Source organism: Hyperolius riggenbachi, chromosome 2 (genome assembly GCF_040937935.1).
Source record: "Hyperolius riggenbachi isolate aHypRig1 chromosome 2, aHypRig1.pri, whole genome shotgun sequence".
Lineage (NCBI taxonomy): Eukaryota > Metazoa > Chordata > Amphibia > Anura > Hyperoliidae > Hyperolius > Hyperolius riggenbachi.
This window is the reverse complement of record NC_090647.1, coordinates 100,920,899-100,946,030: the sequence shown is the minus strand read 5'-3', so window position 1 is coordinate 100,946,030 and position 25,132 is coordinate 100,920,899. Positions and strand designations below refer to the sequence as shown.

General features: G+C 43.0%; 1 protein-coding gene across 6 annotated transcripts in view; it reads left to right on the top strand.

Moving 5' to 3' along the window:
- NEK5 (NIMA related kinase 5) overlaps positions 1 to 25,132 on the top strand; it is a 100,957-nt gene that overhangs the window by 33,498 nt on the left and 42,327 nt on the right. For all 6 annotated transcript variants that reach the window (XM_068267117.1, XM_068267116.1, XM_068267119.1 and 3 more), the window contains exons 3-11: positions 4,367 to 4,463; positions 6,229 to 6,326; positions 8,691 to 8,774; positions 8,864 to 8,934; positions 15,942 to 16,028; positions 16,143 to 16,197; positions 18,579 to 18,779; positions 21,583 to 21,679; positions 24,143 to 24,282. In XM_068267117.1, the coding sequence (XP_068123218.1) occupies positions 4,367 to 4,463; positions 6,229 to 6,326; positions 8,691 to 8,774; positions 8,864 to 8,934; positions 15,942 to 16,028; positions 16,143 to 16,197; positions 18,579 to 18,779; positions 21,583 to 21,679; positions 24,143 to 24,282 (930 nt within the window). The remainder of the gene's footprint in view (positions 1 to 4,366; positions 4,464 to 6,228; positions 6,327 to 8,690; positions 8,775 to 8,863; positions 8,935 to 15,941; positions 16,029 to 16,142; positions 16,198 to 18,578; positions 18,780 to 21,582; positions 21,680 to 24,142; positions 24,283 to 25,132) is intronic.

The following is a 25,132-nucleotide window of genomic DNA, read 5'->3' as shown; positions in this document are numbered from 1 at the left end:
TCTCCAATAGAACACAACGGGTTAAACTTGGCAGTCGCTTCTCCAGCGAGAGAACCACAAACATTGGCGCACCGCAAGGGTGTGTGCTGTCCCCACTCCTGTTCTCTCTGTATACTAACAACTGCACCTCGGCCACTGACTCCGTCAAAGTCATTAAATTTGCAGACGATACCACGCTCATTGGCCTCATCGACAGAAATGGGGAGGACGCCTATCGAAAGGAAATTGAGAAGATCTGTAATTGGTGCAAGGACAACAAACTCGTTCTCAACACGGCAAAGACAGTGGAACTGATTGTGGACTTCAGTAAACTCCCTCCTGCCTCTCTCCCCGTGCTTATTGATGGGTCTGAGGTCTCCAGAGTTCAAAGCGTCCAGTTCCTAGGCACAACTATAACAAGCGACCTCAAATGTGGGCAAAACATTACCAGAACTCAGAAGAAAGCACAGCAGAGGTTATTCTTCCTGCGACAATTGAAGAAATTCGGTATGCCACGGGAGTTGCTTACCAGCTTTTACACCGCGACTATCGAATCCATCCTCTGCTGCTCCATCATCGTCTGGTATGCAGGAGCAACCGCCAGGGACAAATACAAACTTAACAGAGTGCTAAACGCAGCAGAAAAGATCATTGGCGCCCACCTACCCTCGCTAGATCTCCTCTACTCCATGAGAATGAAGGCAAGGGCCTCCAAGATCTTACGCGATCCCTACCTCCCAGGCATGCGCTACTTCGAGCCCCTACCATTAGGACGCCGTTTCAGATCCATCCCCTCCAAAACCACCAGGCGCATGAACACCTTCTTTCCCCAAGCGGTCCTCCTGATGAACTCGCTAAACTCAAGACCCCCCCCACCACCACCACCACCACCACCAGGTCCGACCACTGAGACACTCTAGCCCTCAGGGAAACCCTCCCTCATAGCTGTAAACTCTGACCCTCCCAAGACTCAATCCTGCCATTGCTTTATATGTTTGCTGTTGCTTTAAATGTTTGCTTTGTATGTTTGCCTTGCGTTGTTATATGTTCCCGAACTGCCATTTGCCATGTGAACCACAAGCAATTCCGGGCACACCAATCGGTGTACTTGGCGACAATAAAGATGATTCTGATTCTGATTCTATTCAGACAAGAGTATGCCGTCCACATCGCATGCTGATGCGATTCTGGACAGCACACAGCAGTTTTTCATAGCCAGCATCCGAATCCCCATAGGGGTGCATGGCACGAGGATGTAGATTTGGCTGCAGCTTTGCAGCAGCACGGGTACCGCGTCCCATTCGGAAACGGACGCTGCACCCAGTGGGAATAAGCCCTACATTTGAGAATCACAATCAGTTTTTCTGATGGATTGTAACATTTGAAAAATCTGACCCATGCATCACACACACTCGTGTTCAATTTTCCTCCAATTATAAAAAAAAAAAAAAGATTGAACACTCTGGAAAAAATGTTTGGGTCTATATATGAAGCAGAACAGATTTATACTCCCGATTTGACATAAATCGATAAAAACAGGAAATTCTATCAGATTTTTTCTTTTTGAAAAAAAACCAAAACCTTTCGAGTTTTCTGTACAGGCAATTGTTTTTATTGAATTGTCACGTGTATGGCCACATGTAGAGCAGAGGAATAAAGCCTTGTACACATGATAAAAGGAACAGGAACCGTTTCGGCTGAGAATCCATTGTCTACAGGTGTCCCCCGCTAGGTCACTTAGAGATTTGGCATGTAGTGTGTGTAGGGGACAACCAGGACCAGTTCTAGTAACAATGTGGCTCCCAGGCAAAATAAATACGGGGCCCCCCTGACAGACACCTCCAAACCAGAAAGCGGCGTGAGGGGCCCTTTATTGCAGCCAGATTTCCCCCCAGGTCCCCTGAGCCGACTGCTGCCCCCTTCTGACCACCATCCAAGTTAACTGTGCTCCCTGGGCCCCCTGCAGCGTCTCCCCTATTCTGGCTGGTGTGCGCCTCTGTCAGCGTATGGCTCCATGCATTCCCAAACACTATCCTCACAGGAGCGCGTGTCCTCTGTGACCTGATGTATGTTGTTATTATATAATATCATACCGCAAGTCACAGAGAAGATGCAGCCAGAGGTGGGTGAAGACACGAGTGCACGGAGTCCGGACAGGTGAGACACTATGCTGCGAAGACTCTGCAGGGACCCCTGGGAGCAACAGTTAATGTGTGTGTGTGTGGGGGGGGGGGGGGGCAGGGGCCTAACTAGACTTAGTAGGGCCCCCCTGCAAAAATGAAAGCATGAGGCCCCCTTTGTCCCGCGAACCCCCACAGGATCGGGAGCCAGCAAATGGCAGCAGAGAGTGTCCTGTGAAGCAGCCTCTGGAAGCAGGAGACAATTACACATGCTTCTGCACATGGTTTTCGTCAATTAATGGGGAGGTTTCTTTGCTAATTAGCTGCACTTGTGGATGCAGAGAGGGAGGTGGAGGGCCCCCCAAAGCCTCTGGGTCCCCCTGCGATGGGAGGGATGTTTGCTAGCCCATGTAGGGGGGGGGGGACTTTTAGGGGACTTACAAGCTCTGAGGCCCTGAGGCAATTTCCCCATTTGCCTCTATGGTAGCACCGGCCCTGGAGGCAGCTAATAGTAATATCTCCAGGTGTTTTTATAAGTTTTGTAGTGAAGAAAAAGAGATTTAAAAAAAAAAAAAAAAAGGAAAGAAATACTTGGGAAGGTGTTAATAATCAGGTGAGTGACATAGATATTATCTGGATTCCTCATATAAGAGAGAGACAGTGGGCTTGTTTCACAAAGCGGTGCTAACCCAGTAAAAGACTTTAGGCGTGATAACCATTGCACCACGCTGGTGAAAAGCCAGTTTAGGCGTGATTGGTTTAGGCGTGATAAGTTTAGATAAGTTTAGATCGCACGCAAACACCTGCGTGCAAAGCAGCGCCATTAAAATCTATGCGAAGTGCACCAGACTTTGCTAGCGCAAAACTTTTGATGATTTGATGAGCTGTGCACTGCGGTGCTAACCCAGTTGGTGCTTAACCTCCTTGCCGGTCTAAAAAATCCGGCAAGGAGGCAGCGCCACACATTTTTTTTTTTTTTTTAAATCATGTAGCGAGCCAAGGGCTCGCTACATGATAGCCGCTAAGCGGCGGCATCCCCCCACCCACTCCGATCGCCTTCGGCGATCAGAGTATGCAGGGAATCCCGTTGAGAACGGGATTTCCTGCAGGGCTTCCCCGGTCGCCATGGCGACGGGGCGGGATGATGTCACCGACGTCATGGACGTCGGGACATCATAGGGAATCCCGATCCACCCCTCAACGCTGCCTGGCACTGATTGGCCAGGCAGCGCAGGGCTCTGGGGCGGGGGGGAGCGACTCGGCGCGGCGGATTGCGGCGGCGAGCGGCGGCGATCGGAAGTTACAAGCAGCTAGCAAAGTGCTAGCTGCTTGTAACAAAAAAAAAATTATGCAAATCGGCCCAGCGGGGCCTGAGATATCCTCCTGCGCAGGTTACCCCGAGCTGAGCTCGGGATAACCGGCAAGGAGGTTAAAGTGAACCTAAAGTGAACAAAAAAAAAATGAGATTAACTCACCTGGGGCTTCCCTCAGCCCCCTGCAGACGATCGGTGCCCTCGCAGCCCCGCTCAGATGCTTCTGCACCCGCCGGCGAATACTTCCGGTTTGGCCGTCACCGGCCGACAGGCATGGGAACGCGAGTGATTCTTCGCGTTCCCAGCCTGTATATCGCCCCCTATGCTGCTATTGCGGCTAGGAGGTCGCAATAGCAGCATAGGGGGCGATATACAGGCTGGGAACGCGAAGAATCACTCACGTTCCCATGCCTGTCGGCCGGTGATGGCCAAACCGGAAGTGTTCGCCGGTGGGTGCAGAAGCATCTGAGCGGGGCTGCGAGGGCACCGATCGTCTGCAGGGGGCTGAGGGAAGCCCCAGGTGAGTTAATCTCATTTTTTTTTTTTGTTCACTTTAAGTTCACTTTAAACTTATCGTGCCTAAACTTATCGTGCCTAAACTTATCGTGCCTAAACTTATCGTGCCTAAACTTATCGTGCCTAAACTTATCGTGCCTAAACTTATCACGCCTAAACTTATCACGCCTAAACTTATCACGCCTAAACTTATCACGCCTAAACTTATCACGCCTAAACTTATCACGCCTAAACTGAGTTTAGGCATGATAAGGGGCTTTTCACAAGCGTGCTAACTGTTAGCACCACTTTGTGAATCAGCCTTGTGAGTCTGCATGCAAGTATTTACTGTGTATAGTCGGGGCATATAAGATATATGGTATATATAAGTTTTCGCTGAATAAAAGACAATAGAAACTCAATTAAATATATACAAACAGCACTTTTTTTTTCCTGCAGATGCCCCCTAAGGAGAGGCAGGCTTCAGAGAAAGAGGTGACACTTCTGTCTAAAATGAAACATCCAAATATTGTTTCTTTCTTCACATCTTTTAAAGGTTTGTTGATGATGTTTTAATAGAAATCCATACTGCATAGTACCATATACTGTATACTGTACATTCTGCAAAAATAACCAGGCAAAATATAACATAAGGCAGAATTTGCACCAAATCATAATTGGAGAGGGACCACCCTTCCCAAAGCATAATCAGGAAGAGATCGTACCAAAATCATAATCAGGCAGATATATTCCAAAATCATAAATGGGCAAAGTTTACTCATAAATCAGCAGGCAGAGTTTCCCTCTAAATCATTATCAGGCAGAGATCTCCCCCAAAGTTATTATTAGAGTGATCGCCCACTCTACATCCCTGGTGCCAGTGGGTACCTGCAAATGAAAGTAAAAACAACGTACTCGCCTTTAAAGGACAACTGAAGTAAGAAGGCTATGGAGGCTGCCATATTTATTTCCTGTTAAACAATACCAGTTGCCTGGCAGCCCTTCGGATCTATTTGGCTTCAGTAGTGTCTGAATAACACCAGAAGCAAGCATGCAGCTAATCTTGTCAGATTTGACAATAATGTCAGAAACATCTGATCTGCTGCATGCTTGTTCAGGGTGTATGGCTAAAAGTATTAGAGGCAGAGGGTCAGCAGGGCTGCCAGGCAACTGGTATTGTTTAAAAGGAAAAATCCAATAAATATGGCAGCCTCCATATCCCTCTCACTTCAGTTGTCCTTTGTCCCTGTCAACATGACAGTCAATCTTTAGCAGCACCGCCAGTGAATCTCCCGCAGTCTATAATAAAATCCCATTTTTTTTTTTTCAGTTACATAGCTTTTCTTTATTTTTGTTTTCATTACATTGCATCAGACTGTCACAGCTGCAGTCTTAAACCACACTCTGGGCTTGATTCACAAAGCCGTGCAAACTGTTTAGCACGGGTGTGCTAAACAGTTAGTATGTGAAGTGCCGTTCGCGGACTTTTGCGCGTGCAAAGTGCCGCGATTCGCGCAATCGCGGACTTTTGCGTGCGCAATTAGCGGCAAATTGCGCGCACAAAAATCCGCGATTGCACAAATCGCGGCACTTTGCACACGCAAAAGTCCGCGAACGGCACTTCACGTACTAACTGTTTAGCACACCCGTGCTAAACAGTTTGCACGGCTTTGTGAATCAAGGCCTCTGTCTTTTAAGCTCTAAAACAAAGCAGAAATAATGACCATTTGAACTTCCCTGCAGTAAAACCTTATCTTAAGTTGTCTCTCACTGCTTCATGGCTATTTAAGTTCTTCAGAAAACAGGACTGTATTCGACCTAGTGGGTGGAATAGCTCAGAGAAGCTCTTTTGCATAGATAACACCTGAAGTTTTTTTTAACTCTTCCTGTACTGGAAAACAATATTAGATTTTTATTTGCTACTAATGTTCTATTTCTTAGCTCTACCACACATACAACTCATTATTTCATAAGTTTATTTTCGCTTCAGGTTTGCTTCAAAGCCAATTTTTGGGAAGAATCAATCACATTGCTAGTAATTTTTTTGTATAGGAGTTCATTCAGATTTTATAAACAATACCATTGTATCTACATTTCACAGCTTTAACACCCATTAGATGCTTATTTATATGGAATGCAAATGTATTCCCAGGCTTCTGCTGTCTTACTAACCAATCAGAAATGATTCGGTATTTTGAACAATACAAAATGATTGGTAGTTGGCAGTTACTGTGCTTTGCATATTGCCTTTTATGTTATGTTTATCATCCTCCTACTCTATCATAGTATTTATATATATAGCCTGCCATGTCTCCTTTCAGAGCAGAACAACCTGTACATTGTGATGGAGTACTGTGATTGTGGAGATCTGGCAAACAGGATAGCCAAGCAGAGAGGAATTCTCTTTGATGAAGATCAGGTACAGAACTTTTGATACTTTTTCAATTGCAGAGTGCTGCAAAGTTATTTTAAACAGAACATGAAAATTATCTCCTAGGAGAAAATCTTCGCCCTATGATGGCTAAAGGATACCGGACCCGGATCAAACTTCAGGGGCAGATTAAAGCGGACCTGAACTCTTGCACAGGAGAACACAGAGAAATCCACCCTGTGTGTATTTATAGAAAACAGACTGTCTAAAGGGGCCCATACACTCAGCCAATTTTCTGGCCGATCGATCGATTGCAAATCGGTTGGCCAATCGACTGATCGACGGCCGATTTCGATCGATTTAGATGGATTTCCATCGAACTGGCAGGGTGGAAAATCTAGGTCGATCTGATGAGATGCTTATCATTTTGCATTGGCCCTAATAAAAATATGATGGCAAAAAAATGCCATCAGATCGAATTTCAATAGATTTCAAACTGAAATCTATTGGAATTCTATCCTAGTAAAAAATGTTCTAAAAACACATCAGATAGATAAGAAATCCATCTGATGATCTATCTGCTGCTAATCTGACGAGTGTATTGCCACCTTAATTCTCCCTTCTCAGCAAGTAATGAGCCAGTGTTATTTGATCTCCCAGTCTCAGCTGTTTGTGGAGTTGATGGCTAATATGCAAACAGGAGGTTAACCATTTATGTGCTCCCAGCAAACCAGGAAGTAACCACCTTGCAGCATCTCAGTAGGAGACAGTTCTGTAAGCTGTAACAAGGAAATGTTTTCCTTTAAAGGTTATGCTATTGCTTATCTTTTAGAGCAGAGATAAAGTTCTGAGTGAAGGTCCGCTTTAAGCATTTTGTCGGATGAAGGAGTAATGAAAGCGACATTCCAGTTTTCATAGGTTCTGAAAAGTGAAATCAAGCACAGGTGTCTTTCATGTTTTGGAGACACGAGTTGTAAGACTTCTGGTGATAACACATTAGGTCTGCACTTCTGTAATATTTATTGCATAAATGCCCCAGCCTCCGAAAATTCCAATGGGGGTGGGAGCACAGCCACAAAATACGGTATTGGGGGTGGTGTCAAACTACGGAATCCACAAAAGAAATAAGCCGGCCCACACATGTGAAATTCTACGTGCCAGTTCACACTGCACGGACCCCACCCGACCCCTCTGGCTTAGCAGACCCACTCAAACAGGAGTTTTCTCCTAGTTGATATTTTCACAATTTGTCATAAAATGCATTTTAAACAACCAGCAAGCAAAAAAATGATCAATATAAATGTAATAGTATTTTTAGACCAACATTTGGGTACTTTTTCAATTGTAAAATGCTGAAACGTTATTTTAAAGAGAAGATGAAATTTCTCACCTAGGAGATAACTCAGGAGAAAAAGTGAATTGCATATGGGCCAATAAGACCTGATCCAGAGCAGCTCTTTATCTCAAGACAATGACTTTGTACGACCCAATTTACCATTTAGTACATATTCATATATAACAAATCTAACAGTACCAAAGGACTGGTTATTTGGACTGGGTCACTGTACTCTACATTACAAAGTATCTTTGTTATAACATATTATAGAAGATCTTGTTCTTACCAATAATTTGTGATCTGGTCAGTTACTTTTTACTAACGTGATGCTGTATTCGCAGCATGTTGATATACCCTTGTATTGAAAAATCTTCCAATAAAAACTTACTGAAGAAACAAACAAACAAAAAAATCCATCAAATGATACACCAAAGGACCGCTCACACCGAACCAAGACAGCCAATCCAATAGTATACAGGAAACAGCAGAGATGCCCGCAGGATCTCCTAAAATCAAGATCCTTTATTGTGGACGTATCCAAAATTAATCACACATATTCGCACACCTCTGGCTAACATGTTTCGGACCGATTGGTTCTTAATCATATCTGAGATGAAATGACACAGGATTACCTTATATACCCTCCTCCTGTGGAGGGGTGGTTCCTTCAACCAGAGACCCTCCCCTAGCCCCACAGACAGAAAGGGATATTTACAATAACATTATAATAAATATTGAATATCAAAGTATACTATCACTTATCGTTATATGCACAATATAAAAAATGACATCTGATAGCCCATCATGGCAAGGTCAAATTAATGTAATCCACAAGAGAAATAAAGCCATTGAGTGACGGCCTGTAGACACCTGTTATCGTGACAGTGAAGTAGGCCAGCACGGTGTGTAGGTGCTGATTGCATATGAGTCTGGAAATGACTGATAACTGCTCTCTGTTTGCTTTAGAGACCTTATCTGGGCTTCCTGAAACGTCTTCACTGATTAATGATCATAATCAGCAGCAGATGCATCAATACTCCTGTTAGATCTCTCAGTGTACCCATATGTTGTTACAGGTCCTAAACTGGTTTGTACAGATTTCTTTGGGTTTGAAACATATTCACGACCGAAAAGTCCTTCATAGAGATATTAAGGCTCAGGTAGGAGATACAGGTTTATACTGTGCTGGAATATCACCATTGTGGAACATTGTCAGGGTGTTAATGTGCCACAATTGTTTTTCTTACAGAATATTTTTCTCACCAATAATGGGACGATGGTCAAACTTGGAGATTTTGGCATTGCAAGAATGTTAAACAAGTGAGTTTATTTTAAAATACACATGTATTAGTACATTTCTCCCAGAGTAAAATGTACTATAAATTACTTTTCTCCTTATGGTTAGCAGATCTGACATTTGGATTAGTCCATCTCCTTATGGGGGACTCTCAGTATTTCCTTTATTCTTTACAAATGTACTCCCTGAAGAAGATCTATATGTTATGGCCAAAGCCAGAAGGGTGGCCAATAACCACATTGGCTGGCCAATGTTCGATGTGGCCAAGGTAAGATGTGTTAGTATACATTGTACTTTGGCTAGTGAGGTGACAAGAAAAGTGTTTTCTTCCCAATGTGCGACTTTCAGGCCTAAGTCTAACACTAACCTTCACCTCTCTAATGCCACCTTCCCTCTCCTCTACTTAAAATGAACCTCCCCTTTTCTGTGACTACCATTAACCTCCCCACTCCTTTGCTTAACCCTAACCTTCCCACCTCTCCAGATTCTGTCATGTTCAAGAAAGTGACACAACACCAGGCAAATAGTAAAATGACAGGTAAACCAATTTGCAAATTGGCGGGCCACAGTGGCGTAGCTAAGGCGTTGTGGGCCCCGATGCAAGTTTTACAATGGGGCCCCCCACGCACTCTATACATAGCAATTGATACGACGCACAAAAACCTGCCAATGGCAACTACAGTGTCTGAAGTGCAAGAAGGGAGTGGGGAACAGTTTATTAATAATTACCACTATTCAAAGTATCTATAGAAGTGATTATTATGAGCACAGGACCAATAGAGAGCTAATACTGTAGTTGAGGGAGGGCCCTTCGGGGCCCCTCTGGCCCAAGGGCCCCGATGCAGTCGCAACCTCTGCAACCCCTATTGCTACGCCCCTGGCGGGCCAATGTTAGAGTTAGGCGAGAGATGTTACAACTAAATTGGCAACTTTGAGAAACTTCCCACTTTGGCCGACTTCTGGCTTTGGCCAAAACATATACAAAGATGCCAGTGGGCTTCTCTAATCATTTGCACACTATTCTGGAAGTTTGACTGAGCAACTACCGTTCAGGAAGTGCTTTTGCAAATAAAGGAAACTCTGAGTAATCCCTAGGAAGAGTTGGACTAGTCCAAAACCTTTCAGATCGGTCACATCGATATTAGGCTTGGGTAGCCAAACTTTTTAGGCCAAGGGCCATATTGCCATTATTGACATTGCTAGAGTCCGATCTAATGAAGTTGAACACAATTTATGCTGATTGCTGTTAGGTACACTCTGCCTGAGACATATTGTCAAATAAAACATTTCCAGGGGATATAACCCATATACCATGTGTAGTTAGCATGTCCCTATCAGTATGCAGGCATAGTGCTACTGGCACAGTGGCAGCTGCTAATCAGTGACTGTTACTGCTGCTGGCACAGTGGTGGCTGCTAATTAATGTCTGCAATTGCTTCAGTGGTTGCTGATAACCTACAGGAGAGCAAAGGGGGAGGCAGAGCAGTGACACAGGGTGGCCCCTGCATACAGCACTGCAGCTACAGCCTGCAGGCCCCATGGAATTAACAACTGTAGAGAGCTTTGGGGGCCACCAGAAAAGGATCGACAGGCTGTATTAGGCCCCCAGGATGGACTTTGGACATGCCTGATGTATTGTAGGGATTTGATATGACTCTACACTGTGTGTAGGACTTATGAGGCATTAAGTTATGGGGTAATGAAACAGCAGGATTGTGTGCAGTGGACCTAAATAAACCCAAAAGCAACTGTGATGGAATGATTTCTATATTTATTCCTCTCATTCGTGGGCCACGCGGCTCTGGCCCTTGATGGCTCATGCACACGTCCAACAAAAGCGCACAACGAACCCGATGACATGACCAAGCGATCCCATCACTTGTATTTTCCGCGCACCAACCACCTGAATGACCAACTCATTTGCACACAAGAGGAATGACGGACTGCACAACATGTCTGCATTCAAAACAAGTCATTCAAACCATTTGTGTACACGTGGCCAACTGAACGATATCAGCCCAGCAGTCATGTGAGTTGATCATAAAGAAAAAACTTTTGCGCTTAGGATGTGCTATTGCATACGTGGCTCGCGTTCCAATATTGCTGTATCAACAATCACCATAAAATCATATAAGAAAGTCCGCGCTCAAAATCATAGGCCAAAATATACACAAGAAAGTCTCACAGGATCAGCAACTAGAGCACATGAGGATTTATTGCAAAAACAAGCGATTGATACTGAGGCAAGATTCATTCTTGACCCTTCAGAAACAAATAAAACCTCCTGGACCCAAGCCCACGACCTCCTAACCCAATTTTTAATCTCTAAGGCTAATCATAAAAGGTTCTTTCTAAAACAGGCATTTTTTGAGCAGGGTGATCAAACTGGCCACCTCCTTTCAGTAATAACCAAGACCCACACTCTCATATAAGTGAGCTTGTAACACCCTTAGGGGAGGTAGTTTCGGATACTCCTGGTATTTTGGGTGAACTGCAACGGTTCTATTCTGATCTTTACTCTTCTAAAGCTAACTATACCACCCAGGATCTGAAACACTATGTAAATGCTATCCCTTTATTGCACTTGGGAGATTCAGATAGAGCCATATTGGATGCACCATTCATGTTAGAAGAACTGGAGATAGCAGTTTCGTCCTTTCCAAACCATAAGGCCCCAGGAAATGACGGTTTACCTTTGGAAATATATAAAAGATATTCAGATATCCTTCTTCCCCAGTTGCTGAAGGTTTTCAATGATGCTTTTGATAAAGGCTCCCTGCCCCCATCTATGTCTGAAGCTAACATTATTCTTATTCCCAAACCAGGAAAAGACAAACTTAAAGCGGAGTCATATAGGCCAATTTCTCTTTTAACATCAGATATAAAGATATTGGCAAAGGTCTTGGCGAATCGTCTGGCTAGAGTTATTACGACTATTATAAAATCTGACCAATCGGGTTTTATACCGTCAAAGTCAACAGCAATTAATATCCGTCGTGCTTTTCTTAACATGCAACTACCAGCAGATAATGTTGGAGAAAGAGCGATTCTCTCGCTAGACATCGCCAAGGCCTTTGACAGTGTGGAATGGCAATATCTATATGCAGTTTTAGATGCTATGCATTTTAGCCCTTCTTTCTGTAGATGGGTTAAACTTTTGTATAGTGCCCCGCAGGCACGCCTAAGAGTTAATGACGTTATCTCGGATAAGTTTGCTTTGGGAAGGGGGACTAGACAGGGCTGTCCCCTGTCCCCTCTTCTCTTCGCGATTGCTATTGAGCCACTGGCCGAGATTGTGAGATCTAATGCACAAATAAAGGGGTTTAGATATGGAGTCCTGGAGGAAAAGGTTGCCCTATATGCTGATGACACTCTTCTTTTCCTCCAGGACTCCCAAGAATCTCTGATTAATGCTATGTCTGTTCTGACAACCTTTGGTTCTTATTCTGGACTAAAAGTCAACTGGGATAAGTCTTGTATCCTCCCATTAGACAAACCTGACATTGTCCTCCCTCTGGAATGCAAGGAAATCCAAAAAGTATCCTCTTTTAAATACTTGGGTATTATCATTTCTCCCGAATTGAACTCCTATGAAACCCTTAATATTTCACCGCTACTCTCTAAAATCCGTCATAAACATAAAACTTGGTCTAAACTCCCTCTCTCTCCAGTGGCAAGGATTAATTTAATCAAAATGGTCACAATGCCTCAACTATTATACGTTCTACATAATGCCCCAATATGGCTCCATCTGAAGTTATTTAAAACTGAAGACAGAAAATTCAGAGATTTTATTTGGGGTCAGAGTAGGGTAGAGTAAAAATCAAACTCCAGTATTTACAATACCCAAAGGATGAGGGTGGGCTGGCTTTACCAAATGCTTGGGCCTATTTTTTGGCCTCTCAGGCTCAACATTTAGCAGGATGGGATGAAAAGGACCTGTTTGACCCTACCAGAGCTCTTATTAATTGTATGCTGGGCAGTTCCTCTATCAATGCAGCCTTGGAGGCATCAACATCTAAAAGTCTCCAAAAAATTGCCCCCACTATTTTATTGATCCAGAAAGTCTGGGACAAGCTCAGAACAATGCAAAATGTGGAAGGTATCACCTCTTACTCCCCTTTATATAGTAATCATAGACTATCTGAGTTCTCTCATTTGCATTTTCTCAAGGCTTGGACCAATAAGGGTATTACATTATTTGCACATGTACTTGATGGCGTAAATCTTTGCTCCAAGGATTCCTTAGCTGCTAAAATAGGTGTCCCCCTAAACCCTTTGTTAGCCTATCAACATACTCAACTTGTGCATGCTTTTAAAAAACAACGTAGATCAATATCCTTCCAAATAAATCCAGTCCCAGTTTTTAACCTAATCAGTCACTCTAACTCCAAAAGCGGCTTCATATCAGTATGCTACGCTCAGCTTCTAAGTCTATTTCTCAAAAAATTCCCTTTTAAATCCTATGATAATTGGGTATCAGATCTGGGGGAACTATCACCAGAAGAATGGTTGGATATTCTCCAAGCAGTCCCTGTAGTTTCCACAAATGCCTCACAAAAGATGTCCCAACTAAATATTATACACAGGACTCTTTTAACACCCATACGCTTACATAGAATGTCACGCAAGGACGATCCTTCTTGCACGCGTTGCTATAGAGACCGTGGAGACCTCATGCACATGCTTTGGCATTGCCCTAAGTTGCATAGATACTGGAATGGTGTACTTGATATTCTAGATACAGTTCTTGCTCAAAAGGTCCCTAGAACGTTTCAATGCTGTGTCCTGGGCCTTACTAAAGATACTACTCTAACAGATCAATCCCAAATTACCTTTCATAGGTTACTATTTCAAGCTAGAAGACTTATTTTGCTGTATTGGAATAGGCCAGTCCAGCCCACATCTGAAATGTGGGTTACACAGATAAACCTATACTTAAAATTAGAAAAATTGATATACGCACATAGGGGGGCCCCTCATGAATTCGATAAGATATGGGCTGGATGGTTGGATACTCCTGGGCTGCCAGGTACTGAATTAATAAGAGATAGGCTCTTTAGAGGTATGGGTTAATTAAAAATAGGATTTTGTTTTTCTTTTCTTAATACCTGACTAATTAACAATTAAACAAATACAACTAATAATTAAATTAAATAAAAAAAAAAAAAAAAATCTTGGATTGGGAGAGGGAGTAGGTCGTGTATTTATATGAAATGTGCAACTTTTCATCTGTTTTGCTCTGAACTGCTGCTGGTTAAAATGCTCATTGTTTATAAGCTAATGATTATTGCTGTAAGGCTTTTCCAAGCCTAATGTTGAATATTTCCATTGTAAAATCCTGTTTCTAACTTTTTTGATAATAAAGGCTGTTTGAAAAAAAAAAAAAAAGAGTCTCACAGTCCTTTTTCAGGTTATCGACAGACAATCCCGAGCAAGATTCCCACTCTGTCAATGCTTCCAAAGGTGTAGGCCAGGATTCACGTTATATGCAAAGAGATAAAACATATATAGTGTGATACTGCTACACAGGTTTTCCTCCTACACCTTCCACGTGCAGTACTCCGTCACCCTATACACACAAAACCACCAGTGCTGGGACACCCCCCCGAAGTGCCCGCACTCACCCACGGGTCCTCCTAAATATCCGGAGGCTAGAATGACAGCATTGGGGGTGATTTGAATCCTCAGTAGTCTAGAGCTCCACTCGTACTGCAAACTAAAGTAGACTCATATAGTGTAAAACCTTTAGCTTTAATAACTCGTAAAAAGTAATGCACTCACAAGTGTAGAAGTTTCACAAGCATGTCAGATGCAGTCCCCGGGTGACTGTCCCGACTGATGCCGCTTTGGATTCACGCTACACGCTGTCCTGTGCACTTCCGCGTCTCGTCTGCTGGTCACGTGTGCTGCTGCTCCGCAGGGCGGAAGTGCGGAAGTGCACAGGACAGCGTGTAGCGTGAATCCAAGGCGGCATCAGTCGAGACAGTCACCCGGGGACTGCATCTGTAAACTGACATGCTTGTGAAACTTCTACACTTGTGAGTGCATTACTTTTTATGAGTTATTAAAGCTAAAGGTTTTACACTATATGAGTCTACTTTAGTTTGCAGTACGAGTGGAGCTCTAGACTACTGAGGATTCAAATCACCCCCAATGCTGTCATTCTAGCCTCCGGATATTTAGGAGGACCCGTGGGTGAGTGCGGGCACTTCGGGGGGGGGGGTCCCAGCACTGGTGGTTTTGTGTGTATAGGGTGACGGAGTACTGCACGTGGAAGGTGTTAGAGGAAAACCTGTGTAGCAGTATCACACTATATATGTTTTATCTCTTTGCATATAACGTGAATCCTGGCCTACACCTTTGGAAGCATTGACAGAGTGGGAATCTTGCTCGGGATTGTATGTGGATAACCTGAAAAAGGACTGTGAGACTTTCTTGTGTATATTGTGGCCTATGATTTTGAGCGCTTGACTTTTTTATATGATGTGAGTTGATCGGCTGGTTGGATCGGGCAAGCTGCCTGCTATCAGTCGCTCGTTTAGTAGTTTGTCACATGTACACACGCCCAACAATCATTTAACAGACCACGTTTGGACGATAATTGGACGGAAAAGTTGCACGTGTGTACGAGCCTTTAAGGACCAGAGCCTTTTTTCTTCTATTTTCACACAGTGAACTCTGTGATTGGCTCACAGTCATCACATGGTCAGGAGCCAAATACTACTCAGCAGTGTAAAACAAATAGGGGTGTCGATGGCAAACTATATCCACACCTGATATTTGTATATCTTCTCACTGCATTCCTTCTCATCCCTGTGCAGATCACTATCACCACTTCAGCAAATGTGATCAGGGGTGTACAGGCTACTCATGGGGCATTTTTACTGTAAACAATGGTAATGGCATGCTTATAACCTATGTTCGGGACTAACATCAATCATGAAAGCATATTGCATTATTGATAAGAATCTGTGCTAATGGTTTGTAGTAATTAATATATATATTTTTTTTATTTCTTGTACCATAGTACAATGGAGTTGGCCCGCACATGTGTTGGGACTCCTTATTATCTTTCTCCAGAAATCTGTGAAAACCGGCCATATAATAACAAAACGTAAGTCACTATTTCCTGTACAGGCTGTTTGCCTAAAGCTATCTTCCAGCTGCTTGAGAATAAACAGACTCAATTGTACTTACCGTACTTTTCTAACTATGGTCTCTGGTTTAGGGATATCTGGTCTCTTGGCTGTGTACTATATGAGCTGTGCACTCTTAAACATCCGGTAAGTGTGTTTCGTGAAATAAGGCGCGGTACGGGTGTAAATTAGTGTTTGGAAAAAGACCTGCACTCAGAACTTCCTCTCAGCTTTAAAAGATAAGCAACAGCATACTAATAACCTTTAACCACTCTGCGACGGCCTAACGCTAATTGGCAGCCACAGCGTGGCTTTCCCAGGACTGCCAAATGGCGAATGACGTTAAGTCCTGGGTCGGAGATTAGCAGAGAGCGTGCACACTCTGTGATCAGCCTGCCAGCCCGCGATCGCGGCTGGCAGGCTGTTAACAAAAAAAGCTTTTTTTTGTATGTACGGCGCTGCGATCTCCTTCAGAGCTGTACGTGGAACAGCTCTGTCACTGAGATGTCCCCATGAGTGGCAGGGAAACAGACCCCTCTCATAGGCTGATGCCTATGAGAGGCGTTTTCTGTGATTGGATCTTGGGGGGATGGGAAGGGAGGGAGGGATATAATTTAAAAAAATAGTGTTTTTTTAATAAAATAAATTTAACAATAAAGTTAATTTAATAAAAATAAATAAAACTAGCAGCAGCAATCAGATGCCACCAACAGAAAGCTCTGTTGGTGGCAAGGAAAGGAGGCAAGATTAATTTGTGTGCTAAGTAAGTTGTATGGCTGTGCAGCAAACTGTTAAAGCTGCTGAGCCTGTGGTCCTCAAGCAGTTAAAGAAAAAAACATTTCATTGTTACAGCTGATACAAATACTGCACTAAATCTGCAGTGTGTCAACTTCCTGCTTTTATGGAAGGATTAACAGAGCTGGCACAGCTGAGAGATCAAATTAAACGTTATTAGTCGCAGATGAGGTGGGTTTAGACAGGCTAAACTCTCTAAATACATATAGGATGAATTTCTCTGTTTTTGTTCTGTCCTGTGCAAGAGTTCAGGTCCACTTTCATTTGCCAGTACATTCTTATATATTTGAATTGGCAAAAAAATTTTTAAAATGCACTTTGTATTGGGTTTGTAGCTCTCTTTTCATTGGTGCCTGTTCCTCAGTTTGCTTAGCACTAACAAATCTCCTAATCAGTAAATATGATTTCTTATGTCTAATCCTAACCTCTCCACCTGTTAAATTTATTAGTGATGACAAAAAGTTTGCCTTAATGTACAAATCTCAAGTGAGCCAGAAGAGGAATTAAAGTTGCCCATACACTTAGCAATTTTCCTGGCAGACTTGATAAGTGCAACGCCCTAACATGGCCTCCTGATCATCATTTTGATTGATTTACATATGAAATCAATCAAAATTATTGAAGTATTGAATACTCCAGAGGGAAAAGATCTTGCTTAATAGGGTGCAGCAGTGGCAGCGGGAGATCGCTGGCAGACTGATGTACCCCCCCGGGTCTCCCCCACCCATCTGATATACCTCTCCCCTGCAGCCTCTGTATAGTGTTGGCAGTGGAGCGCACTCACCTGTCCGCCAGCATGTTCCCTCCTGTGCTCTGTCTCTATCTCCGCTGGCTGCTGCCAACACTCTGCAGGGGCCCTGTGGAATTACTAAATTGGGGGAAACCAGGGGCCCAGCCAGTTGGCCCTGCACTACAGTGGCAATTCCGAGGTTTTTAATAGATTTCAACCTGAAATGGATTCAAAATCTGTTTGCAGAGTGTAGCATTAATAGAACCCTCTGTGATCACATTGCGATTAGAGAGGGTTCTATCTGATGATAAAATCAGGTGCCATCTGCCAGTGTATGGCCACCTTTAATCCAACCAGTTAAAACCTCTAACCTGCTTCCTGGATAGGGCCCTTAAGGACTGGGGTTGGAAAGCCCTGGCTTCTGGTTAATTAATCAGGAGCTGCTAAATGTGCAGTCCAAGTGATGAAGAAGTCTGGCACAATTGAACATTCATCAGCCAGTTAAGTGCTGGTGTAATTCACATTTTTACTTTATTATTATTTTCTAGTGATTATATAGCGCTAACATTTTCCATGCTTTACACTTGTTACTAATTGTCCCTCACAGTAGCTCACAATCTAATCCCCACCATGGTCATAACCATAGTCATATGTCCATCATAGTCGATGGCCAATTTTAAACCCATGCTGGCATAGGGAGAACCTATAAACTCTGTGGAGATAGTGCCCTGACTAGGATTTGAACCGGGGACCCAACACTTCAAGACGAGAGTGCTATCCACTTCGCCACCATGCTGCCCATATACACAATGAAAAGCAAGTGAAGGCTTACATTATCTTACTGTTGTTACTGGGTGTGGGAATGTGGCAGCGGGTGCCAAAGGTGCATGGCCTGACCAGACCCGGATCATATTTGCTCATTACTACTCATAATGAAGATTCCCTTTAAATCATGCTAATATTAATATTTGCTTTAACTTGTTATTATTCCATTAATGTGTAGTTTGAATCCAACAACCTGCGGCAGCTGGTGCTGAAGATCTGCCGAGGACGGTATGATCCCCCATCCCCAAGATATTCCTATGATCTGCGGGGGCTGATATCCCAGTTATTTAAAATATCTCCACGAGACCGACCATCCGTCAACTCCATTCTGAAGAAGCCATTTCTAGAGAAACGCATACGCAATTACCTGACACCAGAGGTAAGTAAGATGACACATCAGGCCTCTGTATGGGCTGCTGTTTCTGAGAAATGTCTTTACTCCCAGAATATTTTACTAGTAAGACAATTCATATCCCAGGATCATAGATGCACAGTGGCGTATCTAGAGGGGTACAGGCATGGATTGTGCCATGGGCGCTATAGTACCATGTGCGCCATGCTTGCCCATGTGCTGCACCACCATGCCTGCCCCTGTGCCTCACCATCACTCAGAAATCATATTAATTCTGTTATCTGATCGAGAGACCGCGCGTGCGCAGTATGGAGCGGCCCGTCTTCGGGAGCACTCGGGTTCCCGAAGCCTCCTACGGCAGCGGAGCAGGCAGTATTTGACCAAATTGATCAAATGCTGCTCCCTGGGACAGCGCTGCACCGAGGGCACCAGGAGAGGAGCAGGAAGGCTCTATTGCAGGGGTCCCCAACCCCCGGTCCGCTGTCCAATACCAGGCCGCTAAAGGTGGGACACCGAGGAGGACCGGGGCTGCTGTGAGGGACCGAGACAGCTGCTATGGGCTGGAAGAAGTCCCAGGTGAGTAAAAATAATTATCAGCTTTTGCCTTGGAAGTCCTTTAAACAAGACCAGGTGCCTGGCTATCCAACTGATCCTCTGTGTCTTAAACTTTAAGCTATAGACCCTGAACAAGCATGCAGCAGATCAGGTGTTTCTGACATTGGCCTCAATTCATAAAGCATTACCGCATGGTAATGCTGAAAACAGCAGATTTTCCTGAGCACTTAGCAATGTGTCAATTCATAAAGGCTGTTACCGCATGAAAGACTGAAATTACCGAGCAGTGAAGAAAATTACCGACTTGGCTGTAGTTACCTCCAACACATGTCAGTAAATTGTCAGCAAATGTCTATTCATAAAGCCTTCAACAAGCGGTAAGCCTGACGATAGTTACCAACACCTCAGGTGAGATCTTAACAAGTTACCGACACCTCTGGTGAGGTGTTAACAATGCAAAGTGCAGGGAGCCAAAGTCTATGTGAGTCATCTGTGCAGGGAGCCATCTGTGTGAGTCATCTGTGCAGGGAAAGTCTGTGTGAGTCATCTGTGCAGAGAGCCATAATTATAGCTTGTAACAAAAGAGAGATATCGCCACACTTCTGCTCTACCACACTTCTGCTCTACCGCTCAATGGACTGTGGTAATTTACCGAACTTAAAAGGCAGCTGGGAAAATCTTTATGAATTAGCACACAGACCGGGAAAATACCGAGTGCGGTATTTTCCCTCCCAGATTTTTTTTTATCGCACTGCTTTTATGAATCGAGGCCATTGTTGCCAGATCTGACAAGATTAGCTGCACACAAACTTCAAAAATGGAGACTGCACACAAAAGGCTTCAGCAACAAGCTGTATTCAAAGCATGTAGAGGCACAAACACAACATGTTTCGGGCTCCGTCCGAAACATGTTGTGTTTGTGCCTCTACATGCTTTGAATACAGCTTGATGCTGAAGCCTTTTGTGTGCAGTCTCCATTTTTGAAGTTTGTATCACGGTATAGCAGGAGTGGTGTACCTGCAGGAGATCTGCACCGGCACGAAGATCTACGCTAGGCCCAGAAGGTGGGTGACGTGTGAATCTTTGAAGCAAGATTAGCTGCATGCTTGTTTCTGGTGTTATTCAGACACTACTGCAGCCAAGTAGATCAGCAGGACTGCCAGGCTACCGGTATTGTTTACAAGGGAATAAATATGGCAGCCTCCATATTCTTCGCACTACAGTTGTCCTTTAACCTATTTTGGTTCCTGGACGTAGAAACTACGTCCAGGAACCATGCGCACTACCGCGGCCGATCGCGCGCGTGCACGCGCACTCCCGGCCACGGATTCGGTAGCCACGGAATCAATGTATCGGGCTATGGTGCCCGATCACTGATTCCTCTCCCCCGCTGAAAAAAGCGACAGCTTCTCTCGGAAGCTGTGCTTTTTCTGGCCGTTCCCTCCCCGATGCGTCACTCTAAGCGTGTGTTACGCTTAGAGTGACGTCATGTAAACAAACTCAAACTCAAAAAGTAAAACTACAACTAAAATTAAAAAAAATTTAAAAACAACACACAATTACATTATAAAACTATACTTTACATCCCACCCTCCCAAAAATACCCAAATAAAATGTTTAATATAAAAAACAACAACATTACAATAAAAAAAAAAAAAAACATGTAAATATTTACCTAAGGGTCTAAACTTTTTAAATATCAATGTAAAGATGAAATATTTCTATATTTTTTTATTTTAAACTTGTAAATAGTGATAGATGCAAAACGGAAAAAATGCACCTTTATTTCCAAATAAAATATTGTCGCCATACATTGTGATTGGGAAATAATTTTAACGGTGTAATAACCGGGACATATGGGCAAATACAATACGTGAGTTTTAATTATGGAGGCATGTATTATTTTAAAACTATAATGGCTGAAAACTGAGAAATAATTATTTTTTCCGTTTTTTTTCTTATTCTTCCTGTTAAAATGCATTTACAATAAAGTGGCTCTTAGCAAAATGTACCCCCCAAAGAAAGCCTAATTGGTGGCGGAAAAAACAAGATATAGATCAGTTCACTGTGATAAGTAGTGATAAAGTTATAGGCTAATGAATGGGAGGTGAACATTTCTCAAGTGAAAACGACGGACCGCGAATGGGTTAAGGTTGTTAAGGTTGTAAGGTCTGATACACTGTTATCCTTAGAGAGTTCTGCTTTTTTTTCTTGTTAGTGAAAGATCAGAGTATTGCATAAATAACACAGTAAATGAGATGTGTTGGCTTTCTAGTTGATGGAGGATGAGTTTAGCCATACTGTACTGCACAGGAACAGACGTGCACCTGCCAGGCAAGTCCAGGGGCCGGTCTCACCAAAACCATCACCAGGTAAAATGCAGTATTTCTGGACATTTTTGCACTGTTGTAATGAATTCCTTGCTGTGATGCATTATGCGTTACCTGTTAAGTTGTTTAACTAGACACAGAAATCTAGGCTCATCCCTCCCAAAGGCGCACCTCCCAACTTTTTCAGATAAGAAAAAGGGATACCTTAAGACACGCCCCTGCCACACCCCTAGTCATGCATACCACAAATAATCCATACGCAAAAGATGTAGTTTTATAATTCAAACCACACTGGGCCTATATATATAATCATTAGGGTTCCTTAATTTAAACATTTGAAAATATGGAATGCATCAATTTAAAGGATGGAAGTAAAGTTTAAAGTCGATTAAACACATTTTTTAAACACATTTTTAAGTAGAAAAATATAACTATTTGCCTAGATCTTTACATCAGTCCTGAAAGAGGGACAAATGAGGAAGAAAGAGGGACAGGGGGATTCGGTTCCAAGCCGCACACACGCTCTCCACCCCGTTCTGTACCTGCTGTGCCTGCGCAGTACCACTGCGCAGGGGCAAAACTCTCCCGGTGATGAGGGCATGCGCACAGCTGGACTGTGCCAACTCCAGCCAACTGAAGAATTTACCAAATCAGCTAGCGCAGGATCAAGGTGACCCAAGAAGATGAAAAGGGAGCCAACAGCCTTTTTTTTTTGTTCTCATCTCAGGTACACTTTAACAAATTAAGCCTATCTGGACAAGTATTCTCGCCCAGATAGGCGCCGCTAAATGCAAATTGGACGAGTATTCTCGTCCAGTGTTCAAGCGGCGGTGCATTTTTCATTTTCGGCGATTGCGGAAGGGAAGCAAGGCTTCCCCGAAACCAATCGCAGTGCCTGTAATGAATGGACATGACCCAGATCAGGGGCCATGTCCATTCATAAGAATGAATGTGAATGAAAGTGAAAAGAAAAGAAACACTTCCTGGTAAACCTAGTGGCAAAAAGTTGAATTACACAACATATATTTTTATTAAAAAAAAATGATAATTAAATCACGTCCAAAGCCCCCTCCCCATCCCAGTTACCAAGCTAACAAATTTGGGGGTTAAAAAAACTGTGAAAAAATAAAATAAAATCCATAAATAGTTGCCTTAGGGACTTAGCTTTGTTTGAATATGTATGTCATGAGGGTATATTACTGTTATTTTAGTACATAATGGTTTACAATTGATGGGACAAAATAACAAAAAACAAAACAGAAAAAAATACATCTTTATTTCCACATAATATATTGACACCATACATTGTCCTAGGAACATGATTTAAATGTTGTGATAGCTGGGACTAATGAACAAATAAAATGGGTGGGTTTTATTTATAGTAGCATTGCTAATTTATAACTATAAGGGGTGGAATTGGAGAAATAGTGTGTTTTTGTTTTGTTTTAATGTTAAAATGATAATTAAATCACTTCCAAAGCCCCCCCCCCCCCCCCCCATCCCAGTTACCAAGCTGACAAATTTGGGGGTTAAAAAAACTGTGAAAAAATAAGATCCATAAATAGTTGCCTTAGGGACTTAGCTTTGTTTAAATATGTATGTCATGAGGGTATATTACTGTTATTTTAGTACATAAGGGTTTACAATTGATGGGACAAAATAACAAAAAACAAAACAGAAAAAAATACATCTTTATTTCCACATAATGTATTGACACCATACATTGTCCTAGGAACATAATTTAAATGTTGTGATAGCCGGGACTAATGAACAAATAAAATGGATGGGTTTTATTTATAGTAGCATTGCTTATTTATAACGATAAGGGATGGAATTGGATAAATATTTTGTTTATGTTTTTGTCTTGTTTCAGTGTATTTGCCTATAAAATGCATAGAAAATAAAGTAATTACTGAAAACAAGTATCACTTACAAAAAGCTTAATTTGTGGCAAAACAAAAACAAGATAAAGATCATTTATGTGTGATGAGTAGTGATAAAGTTATTGGCGAATGAATGGGAGGAGCGCTGACGGGAAAATTGCTTCTGTCCTGAAGGGGAAAACACTGAAGTGGTTAAGTAAGGTAAAATGTAGGTGCTAAAGGAGGTGTGGCTAATGACACTGCAAAATCAATTAACCCTTTGCACTCCTCATGCAAATACTGCAGACCAACCATCCAGGAACCACTACTATTCCTACAGTAAAAAGCAGAGGTCTTAGTATTCAAAAAAAGCATGATTTTGAGTAGTCACATACACCACATATGCCACGCAGAGGCTCCCCTGACTTTGTATGTGTCCTAACTGGCCCTAAAATAGGCATCATACAACATGCAAGCATACAGAGCATCAGCCTATCAAAAGATTAGGAGCACATTCTAATATCTCCTCTTGGTATTTAAGTGTGGCAATTTCTGGTAAAGCACCAAATGAACCAACAGCACAATTCCATACTGACACCCATGGACAGGTGCTGTGATATTGCGGTTCATTCATATTTTTCAGTTCCAAGAAATGAGAAGCCCAGAGTTCACGAGATTCAACCAGCAAGACAGAGAATAGCGGCACCTCCGAGAAGAGTAGATTATCCGTATAGGAATGAATGGAAGCCGCCTCCACGAGTCCAGAATCGCAGTCCTTTTCTGGTAATTATCTGTGATTTGAGTCCTTCAGCTTTTACTATCCCACTTCATACACGTGTTACCATCTACATTTGCACGGTACGATGATAGTAGAGTATTACACCGTATTAGCCATCAGTTAAAGGACGCCTGAAGTGAAAGGGATACGTAGCACTGGTGTAACTATGGGGGAGCAGGCCCTGCGATCATTTTCACCTCCTTTTCCACCAGACCCCTCCTCCTGTACTACCCTGGCCCCGTCACTCAGATCAACAGTGTGCCAGCAGTGTCCTATCTGACTTCCTCTCTGTTTGAATTTCTCTGCACATCACTTGTGTCAGACTGAGTAGAAGGCAGAGAGGATAGTGACACCTAGTGACTGCAGCAGGATCAGCGGAGTGACCCAATGTGCGAATAGGTAAGCTCAGTCTCTGCTGCCACGCTGATCTGTAAATATGAGTGGCAAAGCCAGAGGAGCACTCTTACAGACGTAAGAGGGGGCTGATTGCAGGAAGTTTCACTGGAATTTCCTTTTAAACAAAACCAGTTGCCTGGCTGTCCTGCTGATATTTCATGCATCAGTAGTGTCAGAATCAAACACCTAAAAACAAGCATGCGGCAAGTGCAGTCAAATTTCACTCAAGGATCTAATCTGCGTGCTTGTTCGGAATCTATAGCTAAAAGAAAAAAAAAGCCAGAGGATCAGCAGGGCATTGATTAAAAGGAAATAAATATGGCATATCACTCTCACTTCAGCTGTCCTTTAGGGCAGATTTACACTACAAGTGCTTTTCTAAGTGTTTGGGGTTTTTCAAAGGTCTTGCTAATGTTATCCTATGTGTGTGTTCTCACTGGAGCTAGCTGTGATTTTGTA